The sequence below is a fragment of the Ctenopharyngodon idella genome, chromosome 8, assembly GCF_019924925.1.
Source record: "Ctenopharyngodon idella isolate HZGC_01 chromosome 8, HZGC01, whole genome shotgun sequence".
Taxonomy (NCBI): Eukaryota; Metazoa; Chordata; class Actinopteri; order Cypriniformes; family Xenocyprididae; genus Ctenopharyngodon; species Ctenopharyngodon idella.
Window position 1 is genome coordinate 10,679,547 of NC_067227.1, and position 23,764 is coordinate 10,703,310.

The 23,764-nt window shown below is 39.7% G+C and overlaps 1 protein-coding gene across 1 annotated transcript in view; it reads right to left on the reverse strand.

Moving 5' to 3' along the window:
- The window catches only part of cacna2d3a (calcium channel, voltage-dependent, alpha 2/delta subunit 3a), a 130,349-nt gene that overhangs the window by 38,485 nt on the left and 68,100 nt on the right, over positions 1 to 23,764 (reverse strand). The window contains exons 15-27 of the mRNA XM_051903655.1: positions 23,421 to 23,492; positions 22,206 to 22,286; positions 20,832 to 20,906; positions 19,686 to 19,769; positions 19,173 to 19,244; positions 18,960 to 19,021; positions 15,235 to 15,302; positions 12,504 to 12,549; positions 12,307 to 12,401; positions 11,810 to 11,903; positions 10,660 to 10,755; positions 5,659 to 5,780; positions 2 to 79 (exon numbers count right to left, since the gene is read on the reverse strand). Coding sequence (XP_051759615.1) covers positions 2 to 79; positions 5,659 to 5,780; positions 10,660 to 10,755; positions 11,810 to 11,903; positions 12,307 to 12,401; positions 12,504 to 12,549; positions 15,235 to 15,302; positions 18,960 to 19,021; positions 19,173 to 19,244; positions 19,686 to 19,769; positions 20,832 to 20,906; positions 22,206 to 22,286; positions 23,421 to 23,492 — 1,045 coding nt within the window. The remainder of the gene's footprint in view (position 1; positions 80 to 5,658; positions 5,781 to 10,659; positions 10,756 to 11,809; positions 11,904 to 12,306; positions 12,402 to 12,503; positions 12,550 to 15,234; positions 15,303 to 18,959; positions 19,022 to 19,172; positions 19,245 to 19,685; positions 19,770 to 20,831; positions 20,907 to 22,205; positions 22,287 to 23,420; positions 23,493 to 23,764) is intronic.

Consider the following 23,764-nt stretch of genomic DNA (forward strand, 5'->3'; position numbering starts at 1 on the left):
CCTGCAGCGATGGGCGACTCTCTCTCATCCAACAAATGAATGGCGCTGCTGGCCAAAACCACACTCTTGTTCTCAGAGGCTGAAACACACAGAGATAGAGATAAAACAAACAATACAGAAGAGACTGAGGGTATTTGTGACCCTCTTTTTGCTCTAATGTCTCACTGTGTGTTTTTTGTGTACTATTTATCTTAAGCTTTGATAGAATTTTCTCACATTAATCTGCTACAAATTAAAGTAATTTTGAAATGTACATATCATTAAACTGTTAATTAATTTCAAGTAAGAATGCTGTTGTTTACAACCTATCAACTACAATCAACTGCACTTTGATAAATTGTATTATAAAAGAGCCAACCAATTTGAATTTTTAAAGAAATACATGGGATAAAAATTATAAACATTTATTTTGGCCACTTTCACAGCTTTACAGTGCCAAATGTTGGCTTATACATTTTCCCATCTTTGTAGAAGTAAATGGGAAAAGTTAGGTTACATCCCTCCCCGTATTCTCCCCCATCTCTGTTCTCCCTGTTTGCTTCAATACAACAAAAGAGATTTTACGCTTTCAAAAAAGTGTGGAGAATCCATGTATTGTACCATAATCTCATCTCATGATCAAAAATATATATATAAAAAAAATGCCCCTTCATAATTAAAACAAATCTATTACAGCTGCTGTGATCAAAGTGAAATGTGAAAATGAATTAAAAGTGTCTATTGCTGTGTTACGAGTATCTGCTCACGTTGCTCATCAGATTTGTCTTATGCATTTTTTTTTTTTTTTTTTTTTTGCAGCATTGTGCATTATAACCAATCACACACATTTCTGTTGAGCTTATGAATGCATTGGCCAGTCAGGGGGGTTAAGTCATCATCAGTGATAAAGAAATCTACTAAAAATGCTGGAGTTTTGTTTAGTGCACGCGCTAAGTGACTGAATTTGCAATTCAGTACAAATATGATGTAGTGTAGACAATTTCAATGAATATAACGAGATTTTTTGCGAGAGTGCAGAACTCAGTGACCTCGCGCTAGACTCAAGTCGTGAACCGCTTGGGGAACCAGTGATGGGGAACGTTCTTTGCTCACTTTCTGTATGTAATTTATTCCCAGTCTGGTTTTCACGCTACTAAACTAATGTCACGGTGGGTTGCAGACAGGGAGACGAAGATGAAGAATGAGATTCAATACGAAGGTTTAATAATTATAAACAGACAGGAGAACATAGGCAGCAACACACACTTAACACTGACAATACCAGACAAAGAACTGAACACAAGCAGGAACTTAAATACACACAGGTAAATGACAAACAGCTGTGAGGGTGGTTGGTGTCCATGGTGACTGATGAGCGGTGGCAAGGTGGAGCAGGGAACACGAGACAGGAGTGACAACAAACTGAAAGTCCTTGAACAGAACATAATGGTGACAACTAACCAATGTGAAGTCTTGATTTTCTAATGCGTAAAAAGCAATAAACTAATTCAGTAATGGTTCTTGTTTTGTCTGTGCAGAATGTGTTGTGCCGTTTCCCCAAACACAATTTATGTGTTCAATTAATCGACTTTAATAATCATTGTTACAATATCAAGAGCAACGATCGTCAATATGATTTTTGTCATAATATTGCAGGCATACCCTGTAATAAGTTCCTGTATTTTTTCTTTGTAGTTACATTATGCAGTTGTTGTGTAAATAAATGTATATGCCACCTTTGAGCAGCATTAAACAGTCTGTGTAAATAAACATGCAGATGCAGCTTCTTTTCCACCATTGCAGTGTAAAGATGGCTTTTGCTGATGTTGATAAAATATTGGTAATATTCCATAGTATTTGATTGATTTAAGTAATTGGGGTAATTATTAAAATTGCCTTTACGACGGAAAAATCAATTCCAAGGGGCAAATATTCACTTCTAACTTATTGAGATTCTACAATACAATGCTGCCACATCACAGTCATTTCCTACTTCTGTTCACTGTAAAGAACTAGTGTCTACCTTTTTTCTATGCCCCATCATGCCTTGTGTGAATTATGGGGGGAGCATCCATTAAACTGTAAACAATCAGCTTGTTTAAATGTTTAATCTAAATAATAAGTATCTGAAAAAACTGGGTACAATGAGGTGACATTTTTCTTTTCACCCTTCAACCATCGAACATTAAAATGAAACATCTAGGTTACATATGCAAACCAGTTCCCTGAGAAGGGGAAAGAGATGCTATGGGGAACGGGCATGGCAATTCTCATGAAACCGGGTTACATACGTAACCTACACGTTCCCTTTCTGAGTGGAACTTCAATGCTGCATCTGATATTGACACTATCGGGAACCAATACCCAAAACACCATGCTGAGAGAATGCCTGCCTCACTTAAGCTGAGAATATGCACAAACATAATGGGCATATCATAAATTGACTCTACAGATTACTTAGCCAGTGTCAGAGCGTCAACCCCAAGGGCGCATCCAAAATGACTCATAGGCTGTATAGTGGCATCACTCCCTAAGCCAATATCTTCCAATAGTAGGACAAGATACCCAAACCTCTTTGCTCTATAGCAAGGGAAGTCTTTACAACCTTCCACCCTCCCTTGTGGGACAGACATCAGCCTTATAAGGCCCCAAGAGCACAGCGCTAAGAAAAAAAATGGCTCAGCTATGTCAGCTTTTTTTACCTTGACAAAGACCTTAGGGAGTAGCCGGCCAAAGGGAGAATGCTAAGAATATAACTAAGAATACACCTAAGACCTTTGATATTACCACTACTTTCAGGGAGCGAATGCAACCCTCAACTTCATCAGAAAGGATGCAAATATAAGAGCGACATAATATAATTGCCAAAGACTCTCACCATCAAACTCAAAACCTCTAGGGAGGCTGCATGAGAGCTTCAGCTCTACTTAAATACCATAGAACAATTAGGATTAGGGAAGAGCACTCACTTGAGCAAAGGTACTTCTCCAGGATCCAAAAAAGACTATATTCACTCATCTAAGTTACTCTAAATTAGATGAGTGAATATATTATTTTTGGATCCTTGAGAGGTACCTTTGCTCAAGTGAGTGCTCTTGCCTAATCCTAAATGCTTTAGTAACAAGGAGGGATGCTTCCCGGCAGACTACCTCTGCTTGTTAGGTTTTTTGAACATGGATCATATTAGAGAGATCTTATGCAGTACTCAACCGAAGGGGAGCCCAAGACACTACTTCAAGACCCAACAATAGTTGGGGAGGAAGGTAAACTAAAAAGGGGATACAAATTGCACACCATACTTCAGCTCACCCTACTCAACCCTAAGGGGTGTCCTCAAGAGCATCTAAGGTGCTAAAAACCTCAGTAATTAGCCCTCCAGGCTACAACCTCTGATGTTGCTGCTCCTCCAAGGGGGAGCCTACATCCTTGCTCTTACACATGAAAGGAAGGCAAAAAAGAGCAGGACATATATGCAGTTTGTCCAGTAATTCTCATCCCCCAGGCTCTAAAAACCCCAAGGGAACCGTACGGGGACTTAGGCTCTACTTAAAGACCCCAATTCAACTGGAGGAGAGCAGCTTAACCCTACCTTGAGTAAAGGCATTCTACTTAAGCCCTGCAATAACTAGTACTTCGTCTTTGCTTTTAGCACCAGACCATAGTATGTGACAGATAACAAGGAGAGACACCCGCAGGCTTACTTCACTTCTTGCTAGCATTGTCCAACCAGGGCCATAATAGTCCGCCCTTCCAAAGGGGAACTATATCTCTAAACTTAACCCTAATAGCCCTACGTAACTCGCATCAACCCTAAGGGGGTACCTACCATTCACAGGGGAGTGTAATTCTAAATTTAGACCCTATGATAGGGGAGAATATAACTCAACCCTGGAAAAAGATACTTCCAGGACATATGCCCATCCAACCGAAAACGCATAAGTAATAAGTAATCAAGTACTGCCTAGCACCCACTATGAAACAAGTGAGAGAAAGAGCAGTTTCCAATTCCTGTGTTTCTTTTAACCAAAAACCTGCTCCATTCCTGTGCCAATTAGGTAAATGTTACTTTGAAATCCTCCCTCAGGTGGGGTCCATGAATAATACTATAGGATCCATATATCATCTACATTCTATCAATCTGGCCCTGGACCAAAACTCCAGACAGGCATGCTGATTCAAAAGGTGGGACTGGAGCCCTTGCAACACCTGTTTGTCTCAACAACCTCTTCAGAGCAGCACTGCTGAAGAGAGATTGGGTGGATCCCATGGTGTGCAGGTCCGAGGTGAGACACCTGACTTTCATTATTTTTTTTTTTTCTTTTACAAGAAAAAAAGTCTAATGAGAGGGGAGCTCCCTCAATGCGGTTCATGACAGTGAGCACGTTCAGCTCCCTGAAGAGCTGAACACGCTCGCTTCATTGGCAATGTGGGAGCCTTCACAGAGGATACAACATCAGGGGGAGACAGCTCTTGAGCAGCCCTTAACTGGGGCATCCTTACATATCTTTACTTACACAGCCTCTCCATACGTGAATAGTTGGACTACATAGAAGAGACTAAATGAGCTGAATACAAATTCCTCCATTATCTTGACACCTTAATGCGGAAATCAAGCAAGGGTGGAGCTTCTCACAGCGAATGCATCACAATGAATGCATTCAGCTCCCTCAAGAGCCGAACATGCTACATGCTCCGGCATACATCAGATTCTTATATCGAGAGATAATCAAGCAATAACAGAACCTCCTACCGTGAATGCATCGCCATTCCCTTGAGAGCCAAACATGCTCTGTGCAAACACTATATTATAGCAGGCTTAACAGAGCTTACTGCGAATGCAACGCAATGAGAGCACCCTGAGCGCTGATGGCGTTCCCCATAGCGTCAATATCAGATGCAGCATTGAAGTTCCACTTCAAAAGGAAACTTACTAGCAATATTACTGATATGTCAAATATTCATGTAGTAATATCTATATTATGTACCATACTTTTATGTTGCATGAATTGAAAATGTTCTGTCATTATGTGGAACATTGTTGGATATTTCAAAGTGCCGACTGTCATTTTGACAGATAACAAATGATACTTCCCTGCATTAGAAACATTCCAGTAAACACTGATGGTAGGGATTAAAATTGAAAAAGGGGAGAAAATTATGTTTTAAAGCACCCATGTCAAATCAATGGGAAAGAGCCATGAATGAGGATTTGGGAAGAAAATGAGAGAGTCACTCTAATGCATTTCAGTCAGTTATTAATGGGATATGTCATTAAATAAGTGCAGTATCTGTTGTCTGTTGCATATTGTTACATTGAAAAGAAATACACAGTAAGAACACAGCAGACTGAAAAGAGCCGGTTAAACTAGTAACTGGTGTCCATGAATATACTGTTATATATGTAATAAAACTGTATCTGAAAAGGTCTGTCCATACAATATTATTTGTTTCAGAGAGCAAAATAAAAAATGTGATGCAACCATTTAGGCTAGTTACTGTATGTGGATAGCAGTTTACAGGTGTACATTCTGGAAGACAGCACATTTCAAGTACTGTGATTTTGAAATGTGATTCTGACTACAAATACTGCAATGAAGTAACTTTAGTAAATAAATGCATAGGTCTAGACTGATTTGATTAATGCTGTAATTAAACTGCCTGTTTTGTGTGTATAATCACCTGTGTTGAATGGAAGGGAGTAGACAAAGGTGCCAGGCACCTGTTCAGCAGCCCGTTTGTACCACAGAGGAAAATGATCAGCACTGAACACCACCTCCTTATCCTCTGCTGTCAGGATGTCTCTTACAACACACAACACACACATTACCTCATTATTACAGTGCAAAGAGAAATGCAAAGAGGGGAAGTCTAGATTTATTTTTTGGTAGCTTTCATTATAGTCTTGTGACAAAAATTACTCAAAAACAACAGTATGTTGCCAGTGTTGGGGAAGCTACTATGGCATGTAGTTTGCCAAGCTACAAAGTTATGAACAATAAATAACAAATAAATAAAGTTTGCAGACAAGCTACTTTTTTAAAAAAGTTCCCTTTTAAGTCAGTCACATCAATGCTTTACTACTTTCTGACGCTATGAGAACTCTTCCCAGGAGTAACACACACTGAAGCATATAACACAATGCCAATTTAAGCTATTTTTAGAGTTGAGGACCTTCTTTAGGACAATGAAAATGTTTCCATTTAAGATGATCACTCAGATACTCAAATACAGTAACTGACTTGAAAGGGTTATAAACATAACCTTGTTTCCACGATAGTAGGGAAGGAGAAGCTGTGTATAGTTGCCACACTACTGATAAGTCCCTGTTTAGAAACTGAAGTGGTTCCTCCCTTTAGCAGAAAATCCTGAGTAAGAAGACACTGCACTCCTGAGTCTGGTGATGCTCAGATAGGGGTTGGACTGTCAAACGTCATCTGAAATGTCACAATGTTTTACAGCTTCAGAGATCACTTGTGGGGGAATTTGACATAGTGTCAGATACTTATGCAGCATCTTGTTCTCTTCTTTCAAGGAACCAAGGTTATGTCCATAAACAAGATATTAGCTATACTGCAAATTACTAAGAAAAATATTTCTAATATTACATGAGGGTTAGGATAATTTAGGACGAAACTGATTCACTAGAATAAATTCTAACATTACATAAGAGAGGGAGGTCTTTGTTGGAAAACATCTCAGGTTACGAATTTAAGCAGGTTCCATGAGAAGGGAACAAGATGCTGCATCATGGTGTTGATGCTATGGGAATGCTTCCAGTGTGACCAGTGTCTGAAGCACATATGAATACATTCCAAATCTATTGGCTGACAGAGGTCAGGTGATGTAGTGTGGTGCATCACCTATCTCAGGGAACCGGGTTACATTTGTAACCTGAGACATTCCCTTTCGAGAGAACTTAAACACTGCATCATGGTGTTGATGCTATGGAAGCATTAATACCCACACCACCATACTGACCAAATGCCTGCCCAACCAAGCTGTGAATTAAGGTAAGCACAGATCTAGTGAGCAAAAATTATTAACCCAAAGGAAACTGAGCCTGGGATTAAAAACCATGCCCATACCATGGATTTTAAAACTGTGTGAAAAGGTGCATGCAGCTAAGTGGTCTAATGACCTCAGACAAAAGACCAGACCCTATAAGAAAGTCCCCCCTCAGGGGCAAAAACCATTCGCATCTGGATAACACCAAGCCCCGTGCTTCAAAGAAGATCTCTTCAGAGTAACAGATAATAGGTTCTTAACCATCTCTGGTCTTAAAAGAAAGCAGGGCCATAGGACTCCCAGTTTGTTTGCCTGCCCAACCAAGCTGTGACGGCAAAGAGACTTTTTGAGCAAAGTTATTAATCCAGAAGAAACTAACCTGGGCTTAACACCATGCCTTAGCATGACATGGGATTTTAAAAGTGTGTGGAAGTGACTAGCCCACCACAACACTAAATATTGATGGATAGAGCTCTAGCAATATGTGTGCTCTAATGACCTTAGTCAAAAAACCAGACCCCACATGGGCACTTAAGCTAGCGTGGCCTCAGCCCTCCTCTTGCATTGCCTGTAGCTCTTAAAACACCTGTCTGCCCAACCAAGCTGTGAAAGGCAATCACAGACTTAGTGGGCAAAGTTATTATCCCAGATGGACCTAAGCCTGGGGTTACCACCATGTCTAAGAATGGGATTTTAAATGTGTGCAGAAAAGTCTAGCCTGCCTCAACACCAAGTTACCAAAAGAGAGATCTCTACCAATCTGAGTAGTTTAATGACCTCAGTTTAAAAACCCAGATCCAATGAGATAGTACCCCCTTTTCTCATATCTTGCTGAAAAGTCCTTAGAGACAGAGTATTGGGGAAGCATGAACCCACAGGTGGCGCACCATTCCCGAGCCTCAGTCCCCGTTCATCTTAATAGCCTCAGTTGAGAAACTGGAATCTATGAGCTGGTACCCCGCAAGTGAAGTCTCCTTTATTTATAAAGCGCTTTATACAATACAGATTGTTGTAAAGCAGTTTTACAGTGATAACAGGAAAATTATTCAGTGATGCAAACAGAGTTCATTTCAGCTTTACAGCAGCTCTAAAAGAAAAGTGTCATTGTTCAGTTGAAGTCAGTTCAGCGTTGATTCAGTTCTGTTGTAAAGATCATCAATTATTAAATTAGTTAATTTAATCTATAAAGCAGTTCTGCAGAAAACAGTGATGTCATCTTCCAGCTCGGTTCAGTTCTCATACAATAGTGTCAGTGCAGTCAAATCAATAATACTGTTGAATATTAAGTGTCCCCAGTACCACTCAGGGGCCAGACCCAAAGTTTCCAAATCTCTGGCCGGGGGTAAACAATCAACCCCTACAATTGAGACAGAAGTTCTTTCTGAACAGGAAGCTCCCAAAGAGTGTTGTCCAGGTGAGACACCAGATCTGAGAACAAGACTCGGGCTGGCCAGAACGAAGCCACTAATAATAAGTGGTATTGGTCTTATCAAACACTCACTAGAACTCCCAGGAGTAGAGCTATCAGAGGAAAGGTGTATAGACAAAGCCTCGATCACATCTGTACCATAGCGTCCTAACCCTAACCCCAACGGAGCTGGAGGTGTAAGGGTGAACCAGAGGACACATTGGGTCAACTCCTCTGAGGTGAACAAATCCACTTCCACTCTGCCATACCTCTGCCATGTGGACTCCACTTCCTGCAAGTAGAGACTCCATTCCCTGTGCCTTACCCCTTGTCTCGTCAGGATGTCCACTCCCAAGTTGCATACCCTAGACTGTAAACTTCTCTCAGGGAAAATAGTCTGGTTTCTGCCCAGAGCAAAATCTGCTGCACCTGCCTAAAAGGGCGATCAATGCCATACATTGGCCAGCCTTTGAGAGCCGCACCCCTGTGAAAGAGGCGTCTATCGTGAGTGTCTTGCGAAAGCAACCTGGGCCACACACTCCCTCTGATCTGCCGGAGCCTTCAACAATTATGACGCGTCAGGGCATATAGCCTGCTAGCATCTCTTCAACCCAGGGCAATGCAGTATAGGCATACTCACCCAGCCCTGCCACATTCAAATAATTCAAAGCAGCAGAGGTGATGATGCGAGAGAAGTACAGGTTCCTCAATGATATTGACACTTTGAATTTGGAGATCAGGGAAAAATGGAAGGTGACTTGCAGGAGGCTGCGGGTGACCCGGGATGAAAGCGTTCTTCCAACTTATTACAAGGCACTTCCCTTTTTCTTGCTGGCCAATGTAATTTAAGCTTGGCCATGGCCAGAGTAACTACCTTGAGCAGCTCTACATAAGCTGGGGAGAGGGATAAAGCAGACTCAGAAACCCCTGCTTCTATTTTTTTTTAAACCAAATGCATATTCAAATTTAATTTCCTGAAAGTCAAATGCAGTCAGTAAATCAACCAGACAAGATATTACACGGCCTGGAGGATATACTGAGTTTCTCTCACTATATGTGGAAACACCACCATATTCCAACATATTGCACTCTTCAGGCACCGGCACAGAATGGAATAATTCACACGGTGCCTCAGCAAACACGTGACCCGAGTGCAGCAGCCTGACTTTCCTTCCCTCAAGAAAAAAGCCAAATGGGAATGGAGCTTAAACTAAAACCGGCCCCACTTTATATTAGGTGTCTTTAACTAATATGTACTAACATTTTAATGAATCATTTTATTTATTGTGTACATACATGTTTTTACATTGTACTTGTATTTTTAAAAATACCTGCATTTATCCTCAGCTTTATTTAATTTCTATAATTACACTGTATATACAATTACACTGTTGACCTTCCCTTACACCTTAACCCACTCTTAATCCTACCCATACCACCAAACCTGTCCTAACCTTACCAGTATTCTATCCCAATAGCAGCACAAATGTTCTGCAATTCAATATGAACACAGTAAGTACATATCTCGATGATCAAACTGCAAACGCCTCTGCAAACGTGAGACCCGAACCATGGGGTGCAGATGTCTGACTCTCATCTATCGAGAAGAGAGCCAGATGGGAGCAGAAATTCCTTATTATGAACACTCACAATGAACACAATAAACACAGTCAGACCCCTCGAGAACAGACTGACTCCACTCCCAAACAAACAACACAGAGATTGTGTGAGTTGTCATCCATAAGAAAGCAGGCATGGCAGCACACATCTCTTAGATTGCTTGCTTGCCATTGTTTAGTATTCCTATCTAAACAAAATCAGTCAAACAGTAAGTACAATTTAACAAACTATCACACTGAAACAGACATGGAGCTTCAAGAAGCTGGGGATTCCATGATGTAAGTGCATCACCTGACCTCTGTCAGACAACAGAATTGGCATGTTTTCACACATGCTTCAGACACCGGTCACACTGGAGGCATTCTTATAGCTTCAACACCATAACACAGCGTCAAAGTTCCCTCGAAGAGGGACTTAGCTTGTTACTGAAAAGGCTACACTGTTTTGAAAGTAGCAGAGCCATTGTCACACTACTGTAATAAATGTAGTTAAGTTAGCAGCATTGCTACTTTTCATTAGTTACTCCACCAACACTGGCATTTACAGTCTCTTGCAAAACATTTATTACACATTAGTTACTGTTTTACTATTGCTCAGTATAGAATTTACACTGTAATATAGACTCATGAGAAGTGTGATTTACTTACTGATTGGTTAGTTGGTCTGGCATCACAAAAAGGTTGATGCGTGATAGTCCGGTTCGAGTGCCGAGGTAAGCTATCTCCACCCCTTTATCAGAGTTCCTACCAGAACAAAGAGAACCACAGGAAAGACATAATGAATAATAAAGTGTATAAGGAACAATTTCTAGAATGAAGATTCGGTAACACTTTACTTAAAGCCTTTATATATAATGCATTACAAAAGTATTATGCTATGTAATGCACCTTATAATGCATTGTATGGTCTCAAGAATAATTGTAGTATAATAGATTATTATACTTATCTATTCATTGAACATACCTTAAAAAAGTATAATGCATTAAAACACACGACAAACATCCAATTTCAGATGTAACAAGAAATTTGTAAATATTATAATGTATTTTAACTTTGGTTACAATTATTTGTGAAATTATATGATCCATTACAATTAGTGTTGTCAAAAGTACTGACTTTGGTACCATGTTTGTACTGAAATTTTAAGAATGTGACGATACCTGACGCCTGCTTTCAAACGCTCCATGTGTATCTGTGTAAGTGATCTGTGAAGAGCGTCAAAGATGTCTATTTACAACATGTTTTTGAAGCGTTGATCATTGTAGCCAATCACAGAATTTGTTGAGCGCATGAACACAACGGCCAATCAGAGGTGTTTAAGAATCCGCTCAACAGTGCTAAAAATGCAAGGGGGAAATGCTGGTATCATCACATTTTAAAAATTTAAGTACCAACTTGGTACCGAGGTCAGTCCTTTTGACAACACTACTTACAATGTACATTATGAATACCTTTATGATGCATTATATAAAAATTCTGGTTAAAGTCAACATGAAATGTCATTCACAACCCATTTGACCTCTCTCCATATTACAATAGCCTAGAATAGGCTGCATTGCCTACAACAGTAGCCTAAAACATTACACAACATTTTTTTTTTTTTTTAAATTAAAGAACGATTTGGCTTTTGGTTAATAGTTATTTGTTTATTTGTTTATTAGCATTATTTGAAAAGGAAAATTGTTTCAGAGGCTGGAAAAGTTATTACATTGTAATGAAAGATTATAAAGATATTTTTGGAATAACGTGCACATTAAGTCCAGAATTTTGTATTAAGAAAGTTTGTGCTGTTCTTACTCTGATTTATTAAGAGCAAGGCTGGTCCAGTACGCTTCCAGTGGTGCTGTGACCACGGCATCAAACAGAACCTCCTGGATCAGATCCTTATCACCTATCAAAACAATCATAGGATACTAATCATATAACACTAATAAAATATATCTCCCCCACACATACATCTTGCTTTAATATCTCATTATGAGCATAATGAGCTTAAGGTAAGGCTTAAGGTAAGAAATGCTGCCTCCCTATGAAATTAAATCCAATGGTGTTGCTGTTCTGCTACTTTAGAAAAATTATTCAATATTTAGAAGTCGAATTTCTAAATAGAGCTTTTAATTTTAGAATTTAGTAGTTATTTTATTTTTGTAAATAGAATTTAGAATTTAGTAATTTTATTTTTGTACAATCATTCATTAGTAAAAAGATTAGCTCAAAGCAGGATACATTTATATTGAACAACACAAAAACAAAGTGGAGTCATCAATGTTAGTGTGCATATGCACTCAACTCACACTTCAGATGTGGTTCTCCATTAAAATAGAGCTTAATGGCATCGATCTGAGATAGGAAATGATGTTCTGGATGTTCCTCTGTGTTACAGTATGTCCTGAAATGTCAAACCGATCAGTCACACACATGCAAATATCATACACATACTGTTGACACTTCGATAAAGCACCAAATAAAACCTCTAAAGATACTACTGTACCATTCATCTGCTAACACAACATCTGGATGCTCCAAATCATGTAGTCCTGAAACAGAAGAAACACCCATCATGCTTAGTGCTGCTTCAGATTCATATGACATGATTTAGCCAAGCAGGACATAATCCTTAATCAGCAACATTTGTTGATGAGGGACATCAGCATTAAAGTTAAAGTTTGAAGCTCAGTCCTAGGACTCTGACATATAATCATATTAGCAATCATATTATATACTGCAGAATGCAAGCTGATTAACAGCTGCAGTATTTGCAGCCAATAAGCGTGAATAGAGTTCATCTGACATTCTGCATCTTAAGAAGATGAGTGAAAGATCCATTTCATTATCTCAAATTATAAAACATTGTTGTGTGGCCTGCATCAATATTTTCTTTAAATGAAGCAACCAAGCATATATGTATTAAATTCATGTTTGATGGGTAACAATTGCATCATATAATGCTAGTAGTGACAACGAATTGTGCTGTTTGTCATAAAAAAATGGAAACATGATTTCGTTGTCAGGTTAACTAGACAATGTTTATGGCTGGCAAATGGTCTCAGTCACCCACTATTCACAGGAGTGAGAAGTCATTTGGAAATCTAATTGTGCAGGTGGTTGCTGGGAGTTGTTTTCTCTTATCTCTATGAGCTTGCAACAAGACACACAGAAAGGCACACAGAAGTGCAAGCTCAGACACGCAGTCGGTTTAGGACATTAGTTAAAATCTTAAGGGTATTCCAGACACATTGCTAAGTCACTAGATAAACTCCTGGCATTACTGGCCCGGCTACACATTGGCCACGCAACAAGGTACACATACAAATGGTCCTCTAGCATTACACCTTTCGTCCATGCTGGCCTAGACAAACATAGCTAGTACATGCGTTTCACATGGATCTTTGGAACAGCAACAAAATACACTCACCGGCCACTTTATTAGGAACACCTTACTTGTAGTGTGTACCTTAATTCTTTGTGACATAGATTGAAACATTCCTCAATTGAAACATTGGTCCATATTGCCATGACAGCATCACACAGTTGCTGCAGATTTGTCAGCTGCACATCTGTGATGTGAATCTCCTGTTCCAGCAAATCCCAAAGCTGCTCTATTGGATTAAGATCTGGTGACTCTAGAGGCTATTTGAGTATAGTGAACTCATTATCATGTTCAAAATAGTTTTGATAGTTAAGATTTGAGAGAATAGTTGAGAAAATGCATATTTTATGACAGTTATTGGATCTGTGTATAAAATCTATCTGCTGTATTAAAATGACAGCAGTCTAATAAACCGGTTACTGTCTGTCAGGTTAAATCAAAGAACAAAAGACAGAGAAAATTACTCGCTGCACTTGACTGAATATCTTTTCTAACTTTAATTAAGCATTAATCTGTGTTTAATTCTTACAATGAAAATGATCCAGTGTTATTTTAAATTTTATTCATTTCGGTTTTACTTCTTACCTGAATACTAGGCTTCTGTTAGACCCACCTGAAAAACTTAAAACCGTGTTTATTTCATTTGTCTTTTTATTTTATTGCATTTATTTGTGCTATCATTTGCAATTTGTTTATTTGTTCTTATTTTAAAATTCAATTATTTATTTTTGTTATTTATTTGTTCTCTATTTCGCTTAAAAATAAAATATATTGTTCAATGGAAAAAAGTAGTTTTTTACCCAGACATAACACAAATAACACATTTTAGAGCTGCAAGTACAATATTGTGATACCGTGATATTTTTGCTTAAGGTTATCATACCGTCAAAATCTCAAACCGGCCCATACCTATTCTACACTGGACGCGACCGCTGATGCGTCGCATCATGTCGCAACAGCTAGAAGATGTCCACACTGGACACGACAAAGCAACCGTTGAAAATCCATTTGTCCTTTCGTATCATATAAAGCAAGCACTTTAAGTAGTTCAGAAATAGAAAGGGGCATCAGTTTATCAACATCACGTCACTTCGCGTTGCGCCATGCCGCATCCAGTGTAGACAGCATCACTGATTATAATGGGTTCTATCTGCTTTTGTTGCGTCGCATCGACCGCTTGCGTCTGGTATAGACACAGTTTAAGGAGCCCAAAGTGTGCCAAGAAAATATCCCCCACACCATTACACCACCAGCAGCCTGAACAGTTGATACAAGGCAGGATGGACCCATGCTTTCATGTTATTTATGCCAAATTCTGACCCTACCTTCTGAATGTCGCAGCAGAAATCGAGACTCATCAGACCAGGCAACGTTTTTTATTCTCTGTACACCCTAGAGATGGTTGTGCGTGAAAATGCCAGTAGATCAGCAGTTTCTGAAATTTTCCGACCAGCTAAACAACCATGCCACGTTCAAAATCACTTAATTCACCTTTCTTCTTTTGATGCAAAGTTTGAACTTCAGCAGACCATCTTGACCATGTCTACATGCCTAAATGCATTGAGTTGCTGTCATGTGATTGGGCTGATTAGATATTTGTGTTAACGAGCATTTGAACAGATGTAGCTATAATAAAGTGGCTGGTAAGTGTATATACACAAGAGATCACAGCTTAAGCTTGCACATTCACATATGGCAGCAGAAAACATGCAATCAGTTCCAATGAATTTTAACATACATGGGCCTTTAAACCACACACACACACACAAAGAAAAAAAAGCAGACAAGACACATTTATTATAATGAATTAAAGGAAATGTAGAGGACAGAGTCTCTTTAAACCTATAATTACCTTCTTCAACAGATATATTTCCTCTGAAGAAATATTTGCCATGACCTCTAGACAGGGCCACTCCTAAGCTGAAAACAGGGAGAAATAAATCATACACTCAAAAAAAAAAGAAGAAGAAGAAGAAGAAGGTTTTAGCTGTTTGTTCGGTTTACTTAATTAAAATGAGCTAAAGCAACACAGATCTTTAATTTTTTATTTAATTGCCATCTATACTCAATTTTATTTTGTCACATTAAATTAAATTTGTAAAATGTTAACTTAATCCATCTGTGTTGGGACTACATTAATCATTTTTGTTGCATTGACTGAAACTGGGCAGTGGATTTCTAGTTCCCAGCATGCTTTGCACAGGGCTGGATCAGGAGAATAAATGTTGAAATAAAAAGCTATTTAATTTTTTCATTTATTTGGTGGTTCTGAAACACCTGAACCAAAGTATGTCATCAGAATCATTTGGTTTAATTCCTTCCCAGAAGCATCTCACATGTGTCACCAGCTCCATTCACCATGCCTTTCTCCTCAGCACTACAATTCCCGTCATCCTCACTGGCTCACACCTGCTCATACTCCTTAATCACCTGCACCTGTAAGCTATTACCCTCATTATCTCACTCATTATATTAAGCAGTCACTTTCCTCACCACCGTGTCTGGTCTCATTGCTACTAGGACTGCTACCTTATGTTGTCACTAGAACTGTCTACCCTCGTTGTTGTACACACTGCAATTTACTCGGCTACCTACCTGTGCTACTTACCTGAGTCTGCAACTAGATTGTCTTCACCTGTCTTCAGTCTTCCCTCTTCAGTCATCTGTCTCGCTCATCCTGTGATTCTCATGATCATCTTAACCTGCAAGCACAAGACCGAGCAGTGACCATACAGCCAAGTCTCTTCAATTTATCAGACTGCTTTATATCTCACCTGCTATCCACATCAGCTGCCTGTATCCATTGCTGCAAATAAACTTACAGTTGTGTTTCACTTATACCTGTGTTGTTTTCTTCTGTCATGACAGAACAAAAGTACAACATCGGTGTGGTTTGGATGATCACCTTTATCAACAAATTCCATCGGCTGCAGCAACTTGTTCTTTAAAGAAATATATCAATTATGTTCTATGGTTGTGTGGATCATCTTATACTGTTGAGGAAGACACCAGTTCCACTCAGTTGCTTTCTGTCCAGTCCACTCCAGCCATTCTGGCATCAGAGATTTTGTCCATCAAGTCAACAAACACCACAGAACTCCTCCCAAGTCCTTCACCATCTTCACTCCTCATGCAAACACAAGTATCAAGAGTCCCATCCTGCCAAGAAGTCAGCGTCGAGGTTTCCTTTCCCCAGTCTGTTCCAGTGAGTCATCCTCTCAGTCTGTTCCAGTGAGTCATCCTCCCCAGTCTGTTCCAGTGAGTCATCCTCCATCTGAGTCAATAGTCCGGAGACTATTAGAACCTCAGTGCTTCTTTTCACCTCTGCCCAGAGGAGGCAGCAGATGAAGAAGAAATGGTCCTCTACCGGGCCAGCCCCTGACCACAGCCCAGTGTCTGTGATTCCAGCCCCTAACCACAGGCCAGTGTTGGCTCCAGCCCCTGACCATATTCTAGTGTTGGCTCCAGCCCCTGACCATAGTCTAGTGATGGCTCCAGCCCCTGACCTTTGTCTAGTGATGGCTCCAGCCCCTGAGCACAGTACAGAGATGGCTCCAGTCCCTAAGTTTAATCCCATCTCAGAGTTCAGTCACAAATCCGCTCTAACCTTAGAAATCAGTAATGAGTCCGTTCCAGTTTCAGAGTTTTGTATTGTATTGAGCTTCGGAGTCCACTCTATCCCCTGAATCTAAAGAGGAACCCACTCAAAATTTACCTCCATTCCTTGAGTCCGTACGAGAATTTCCCCCAGACCAAGAAACTGCTTCAGATCACAGTCCAGTGCAGGCTCCCCTGACCAGAGTCCAGTGCCCGCTCTCATTCCAGAGCTTAACCTATTGCCAGCAGAGATCCGCACAGAGAACCCTCTCCTACTGATTGCTCTCCCTGGTACGGCGCTGGCCATGTGTGTTTGGGCAGCACACTGCTCTTATGCTCTTATTTAAGTGGAGATTATTCCCAAGTCTTCTGTTTGTCTAGATGCAACCACGGAGGTCATTCCCAAGTTTCCTGTCTGCCCAGAGATGATGAGGGAGATAGTCCCAGAGTTTGGAGTCTTTTCAGGTGAGACCATGAAGGTCGTTTCCCAGTCTTCTGTCTGTCTAGATCAGGGGTAGGCAAGTTCGGTCCTAGAGAGCCACTGTCCTGCAGAGTTTAGCTCCAACCTTAATTAAACACACCTGAACAAGCTAATCAAGCTCTTCAGGATTACTAAGGCTATAGGCAGGGTTAAACTCGACCGAACTTGCCTACTCCTGGTCTAGATGCAACCACGGAGGTCGTTCCTATGTTTCCTGTTTGCCCAGAGACAATCAGGGATATCGTCCCCAAGCTTCCAGTCTGTTCAGATCCTCGTCCAGAAACCAATCATCTAACCATGAGCACTTGGGTGAGGGCGGTGGAACGTACTCAAGCCCAATGCTTGCGGCAGCCCAGGCAAGCACGGTTGCCAGCTCAGCGTCAGACTTAGACTGCGCTACAACACCCGAGGGTGGCAAGACAGCCGAGTCTTCAGGGTCAGAAGGCATAAACCCACCCTCCGTTACTAAGAGCGATAACTCGTCATCCCTCTGAGAAATTAAGCTCACCCGTAGGTGACCCACCTAACTCATCCAAAATCTCAACCAGGGGAACAGAGCATGCTCGGGAATGGAAGGTTCACAGGGATTTACCCAGCGAAAGCACTGCCATTTCGCCCCCTAGATCGCCCTCAGTGATTTCTGCCGAGGCCTCATACCTGGAGGTAGAAGGACCAGGACGGGAAGTGGCTGAGGAGGCTCTCAGTCTTTTAAAGACATAAGAGAGCTGCGATCACAACTTTCCAATGGTTATGCTCTCACAGTGAGAACATGAGCCACCCACAAACGCTGTTTCAGTGTGGGCATGGCCTAAGCACTGAACACAGCGTTCGTGCCCATTGGAGAGAGAAAGAAATCACGGCATCTTTAAAAAGACGCAAACAGCTGTGTAATGTTGTTTTAGATGAAATTCTTTTTTTATATATTTTTTAGACCACCAAAGCACCCAGGGTACCGTCTCGCACATATCCGTGCACACCGGAAAAGACTGATGAATCTTGTAAATCCAGAATCAACAGAGGTGACTGGTGACAGGTTTGCTTCTCGCAATGAGAATCACTGCTTAGGCTCCGAAGAACAAAGCTGAAGTGCACTTGCAAATTCTGCACGCCAATTTCATTGGCCTTTTCTGATACTCTCAGAGGTGATTGGGGCTCTCAAGAGCGAATCCCCATATGTCGTTATCGACACAGCGTCGAAGTGAAAGAAAGGGAACTGTTTTCATCTTCATGTAATGGAGATCACAGAGAAATGGACAGTGCACAATGATCTGATAATGAATTTCAACACTAATTTTGGACCTGGGCTGTATATGTTGTTTAAAATAATGTTTTTGGAGCCTTGCTGCAGTCAGTAGTAAGCAGAAAAGCTATTGTTTCACTGGGAAGCAGGTATGAGTGCAGCTTTCTGTCTTATTCTCCAGTGTTTCTGTTGTTCTACATGGTTTTATACACACTATAAGGGCAAAAAATAAGAAAATAAATGAATAAATAAATCTCACCTGAAGGGAGTTCCTTTGATGTCTGTGTAGTAGTAGTCATTGTGTAGAACAAGCACACGCTTCTGAGACACAGTCATAAACAAACACACAAACACTATAAGAAAATGAAAGGAAAGACCTTTCAAAAATATTTTTATTACTCATATACTGTATATATATATGTGTGTGTGTGTGTGTGTGTGTGTGTGTGTGTGTGTAGAGGGAGTTTCTTGCCCCTTTATCCACAGTTTTCTTCACTTTCATGGAGAAGCTTCCTGTCTGTCTGTTCACCATGGCATTACGCAACTGGACAAAAATAAAAAAATAAATATTTTAAAGCATTTCATTATATTTTTACCTCTGTACTGTACTTTCAGGGTTTGGTTGTGTATATACTTTTTATATATTTATTGTGTATATTGTATACATATTGTGTATATTGTGTATTGTTAACTGTAAAGTACACCTATCTATACTATGTATATTGAGTGTATCTAATTGTATATTGTGCATTGTCATCTGTATGTTGTCAGTAAATATGTAAATTGTATTCTGCACTGTCTGGAGTCGCTCTCAAGACTTTCACTCACCACGGCACGTGTTATGTTGGTGATGTGACAATAAAACTGATATGATATGATTTGATATATATCATTTTGTTATGATTAACAGGTTTTAATGTTTCACCAGGACTTTCATTTAAACTATATTTATAACTTTTTTTAATAAATACAAACACAAGCGTACCTCATCCTCCTTGTCTTCCCACTCCACCTCAGACAGATCCACACTGCTGTAGCTGGATTTTCTCCTCTTTTTCCCTTCTTCATACTAGAAACACATGACATGGAAACACCAATGATATTAATTAACATGGAAAAACATGATGTGTATTAGTGTGATGCTGTAGTATTCATTATATTATCATAATAAAATGTGAAAATTCTCACATCACTAGTCACTGACTTTCTTCTACAGATCATTAAAAAAAAAAATTACATTCTGTACATGTCAATCTGTAATGAATGTTTGTCCCACAGAGATCAGACTATTAAAGCTGTTAGTCCTCATGATAGGACAGGAGCTCTGCATCACAGCTTTATTCTGTCATTAGGCTTTTCTTTTAAGATAGGCGTTCTGTGGATCAGTGTGTGTGTGACAGGTATAGACTGCCCTCCAGTGGCAGAATGACACTAAAGGAAGAGTCAAAAGATGCTTATCTTTTTGAATAGGAGAGAATAAAGAAGCTGGCTTTTTCTGTTGCAATTTGTAGTTTGATACAGTGTGTTGATACAGAGACATCAGCTTTATCCTGGACACCAGCTACATAATTGTTTGGCTCTTAAAACGGCTTTTTTACGTTGCAAAATATAATTTCTTCACCATTTGATGGGATGAAATATAACCTAGATATTCTTACAGACCCTTATAAAAAAAAATCCTGCATTGCTGGTCACCTGCATTATACCAGCTCTAATCAGCATAAACCAGCCTGGACCAACATGGAATTCATGCTGGATTTTTCAGCAGGGAAGATTCATGCATAGGACCAAAAATATATAAAAACTTGTGATCGTCTTGACTGTTTTCAGTGACTTCTAGCTCAAATTTTGGTTCTGCTGATTACTTTCCCTCTTTGACTATTGCACAGCTTTGTTTATTGACAATTCACACAGCAGTGAGATCATGAAGGAGGTTTGATTCTTGAGCTGTTGATGTAAGTGGAGTGTGTTCCCATCTCATCATCTGTCAAACACTCATTACAGTCGATCAGAGGCCGTCCACAGCTGTCGGCTCACAGCACAATGACTCTAATGAGATGCATTCTCCCATCAGTCTCAGCATGTGCTGGAGGACTGCTCTTCGCTATCATCATCACAAGCGATGCATTACCAGAGGCTGCAGGTCTGGATGGGTGAGTATGTATCCGTTGTTGGTGATGGCAAAGGCATAACCATGGATTCCCAGCTGTGAACACACACACACACATACACACACACACACACACACACACACACACACACACACACACACATCAGAAGCAGCAATCAAATTCAGAGATACTGTCACATTTTTAAACTGTGGTAGTCCACAGCCTTTTTGAATTCGGTGGCTTTTAGTCCATGTCTGTTAGTGTCGCAGCCATCTATAATCTCAGATGAAGACTATGTAATCGACGACGTGATTAGGTGTTATATTGTATATATTTAATTGTGTCTGTATGGTAATTTTTGTTAGTGTAAAGCACTTTGGTCAACTTGCGTTGTTTTTTAAATGTGCTATAGATATAAATGTTAATTGATTGAACAGTAACATCAACTACTATATGAAATGTCTATTTTAATATTTAAAACCTTCCAAGACAGATGCATGATATGATGCTTCTCTGTCTTACTTGCTCCAGGAGCTGGCGAGCAGACATGATCCATTTGTCCTTTGTGTCAAAAGAAGTGCACATGGACTAAGTCAGGAATAGAACAGAGCCTCTCTTTACTGTCAGTGACTCATCGTGTTGTGCTGCGGGACTTTCAGTGTGTACAGTTTCACTGATTATAATGGGTCCTATTGGTTTTTTTAAGTTTCTGATCAATAAGAGTGATTTCTTAGGTTACACTTTATTTCAATAGTCCAATTTAGACATTCTACTAACTAGAAGTAACTTTGCAACTACATATCAACTAACTCTATTATTAGAGAGTTCCTCTGTTAGGTTAGGGTTAGTAGAATAAGTTGACCGTGTACTGCAAAGTTGCAGAGTAAAGTAGCATCAAAATAAAGTGTTAGCAGATATTAATCTGACAGTCTACTAATACTCTAATGACTGCTAGTTGACTACTTGCAAAGTTACTTATAATAGAATGTCCAAAGTGGACTATCAAAATAAAGTTACCGTTTTGTATTATAGCAATAGGGTTGATGAGGGAGAGCAATCCACAATTCTTCTGTAAAACTGTCACGTCTCCACCAAGCTCTCCCTCACCTTCCGCACAACCACCCAAACTCTACCTCAGTGTTCACACTGTGTATTCTCCCCAGACTATAATCACACACACACACCTATTCCTCATTTACAGTCCATCATGGAATGCATTAAGACTCAAACACAGCACACACACAGTTTGTCTGGTCTCGTTGATGTCTGCCACAAAGACTATTCAGACTCTGTTTCTCTTACCTGTGGACCTATTTTGTTCTTATCTGCTTCTTGTCCTTCTAATAAATGGAGAACTATAAGAATTATATAAGAATTATAGGTTGTTTGTGTACCTTGTATTTGGGGATAGCCTTCAGTATTTCAGACACTGGAACATCTGTGCCAACCACTCCAAGAAGAATTCCTTTATTTCTCTTAAAACAATGAACATGAGTGTGTTAGGGACATCTTTTTTCCTTTCTTACATTGGCATATTTCCTCTGTCTAGTACAAGGATGCCCAATCCTGTTCCTGGAGATCTATCTACCTGCAGAGATCAGATCCAACCCTGATCCAGCACATTTGTCTGTAATTATCAAGTGCTCCTGAAGATCTTAATAAGCTGCCTTAGTTGTGTTTTATCAGGGTTGGAGCCTGTGCTTAATTTGAGCCGGATCCTGCCAGATCCTGTTCTGGAAAATATCAGATTTTGGATGTTTGTGTTCCGGTATTTGTTTTTAAACGATCTGGCATTAACAAGTGCATTACATAGTGACAGTGCATACGCGCATGTGAGACAGAGCAAGACAGAGTGAGCGTGGATTTATGCATATGTATTTGGAGGTTATGTTTTGCTATTGGCCCTCAACATATATATTTTTGACCAATCAGCTTTCTTAAGTTCAAAATGACTCTCATTGGTTGGTGCTTACTGCCTATTGTTTTGTGCATAATGAGCAGTGGAAAGTTTGGAGAGAGTGTATATACCTGATGATTTATTTTAATAAAAATGTTAATATCTGTCAAAGCATATTTTCATTTCTCACATCTGCGAGTGAAGCTGATGGTGTTTCTGATCAAAAGAGATTCAGAGAAAATGAAAGCAGGAGACATGAGCTACAGGAGTTAGATCAGAAAATGATGTAATAAAAAAGGCGGTGAGAGAGAATATCACTGATCAACTGAATGATATTTGGTCTCAACCTAGCTATATATGTGACAGAATAATACACTAGGCTGTAGGTGGGGCCATGCAGAAACTTGTGAATGATGCTTTTATAGTTGTGCCATCACCGTTTAGGGATGTATCATTGTCATTGTATGTTCTGGGAAAACTGAAGTTGTATGGACACTTTCGGTCACAGCGCCTTTTAATTGTTGTTTTGGATCCGGCAATTATTCATTTACAAATTAAGCACTGGTTGGAGCTGAACTTTGCAGGAAGGTAGAGCTCCAGGAACAGGATTAGGCACCCTCGGTCTTGTATGATGAGCGTTATACAGAAACATTCATATTGACTGAATAACCACTGGTTAACATTACAGAAGTCAATGTTTAGCATCACTCACGGTCTCGTTCTTGGTGCTGAACACAGGCATGGCCACAGTAGTCATGAGCACAGGACCCTGAGAATCTTCCAACTGTACAAATACACAACAACACATAGTGAAGAGGTGGATGAATGCCATTTAAGTACTAAACATATTAAAGTTTTTACAAAATGTGAAATACACTGCTGCAGGTAAAAAAACAAAACAAAAAAAATTAATAATAATAATGATAATAATAATTCACTGCTGTCTCCAGATGAAACACATGACATTAAAAGTACTACAAAGCTTACTCCCACTATAAACAAATCACAAATCAAGATAAGACTTTCAGTAAATAATGACTTAAAATCTCTCTGTTC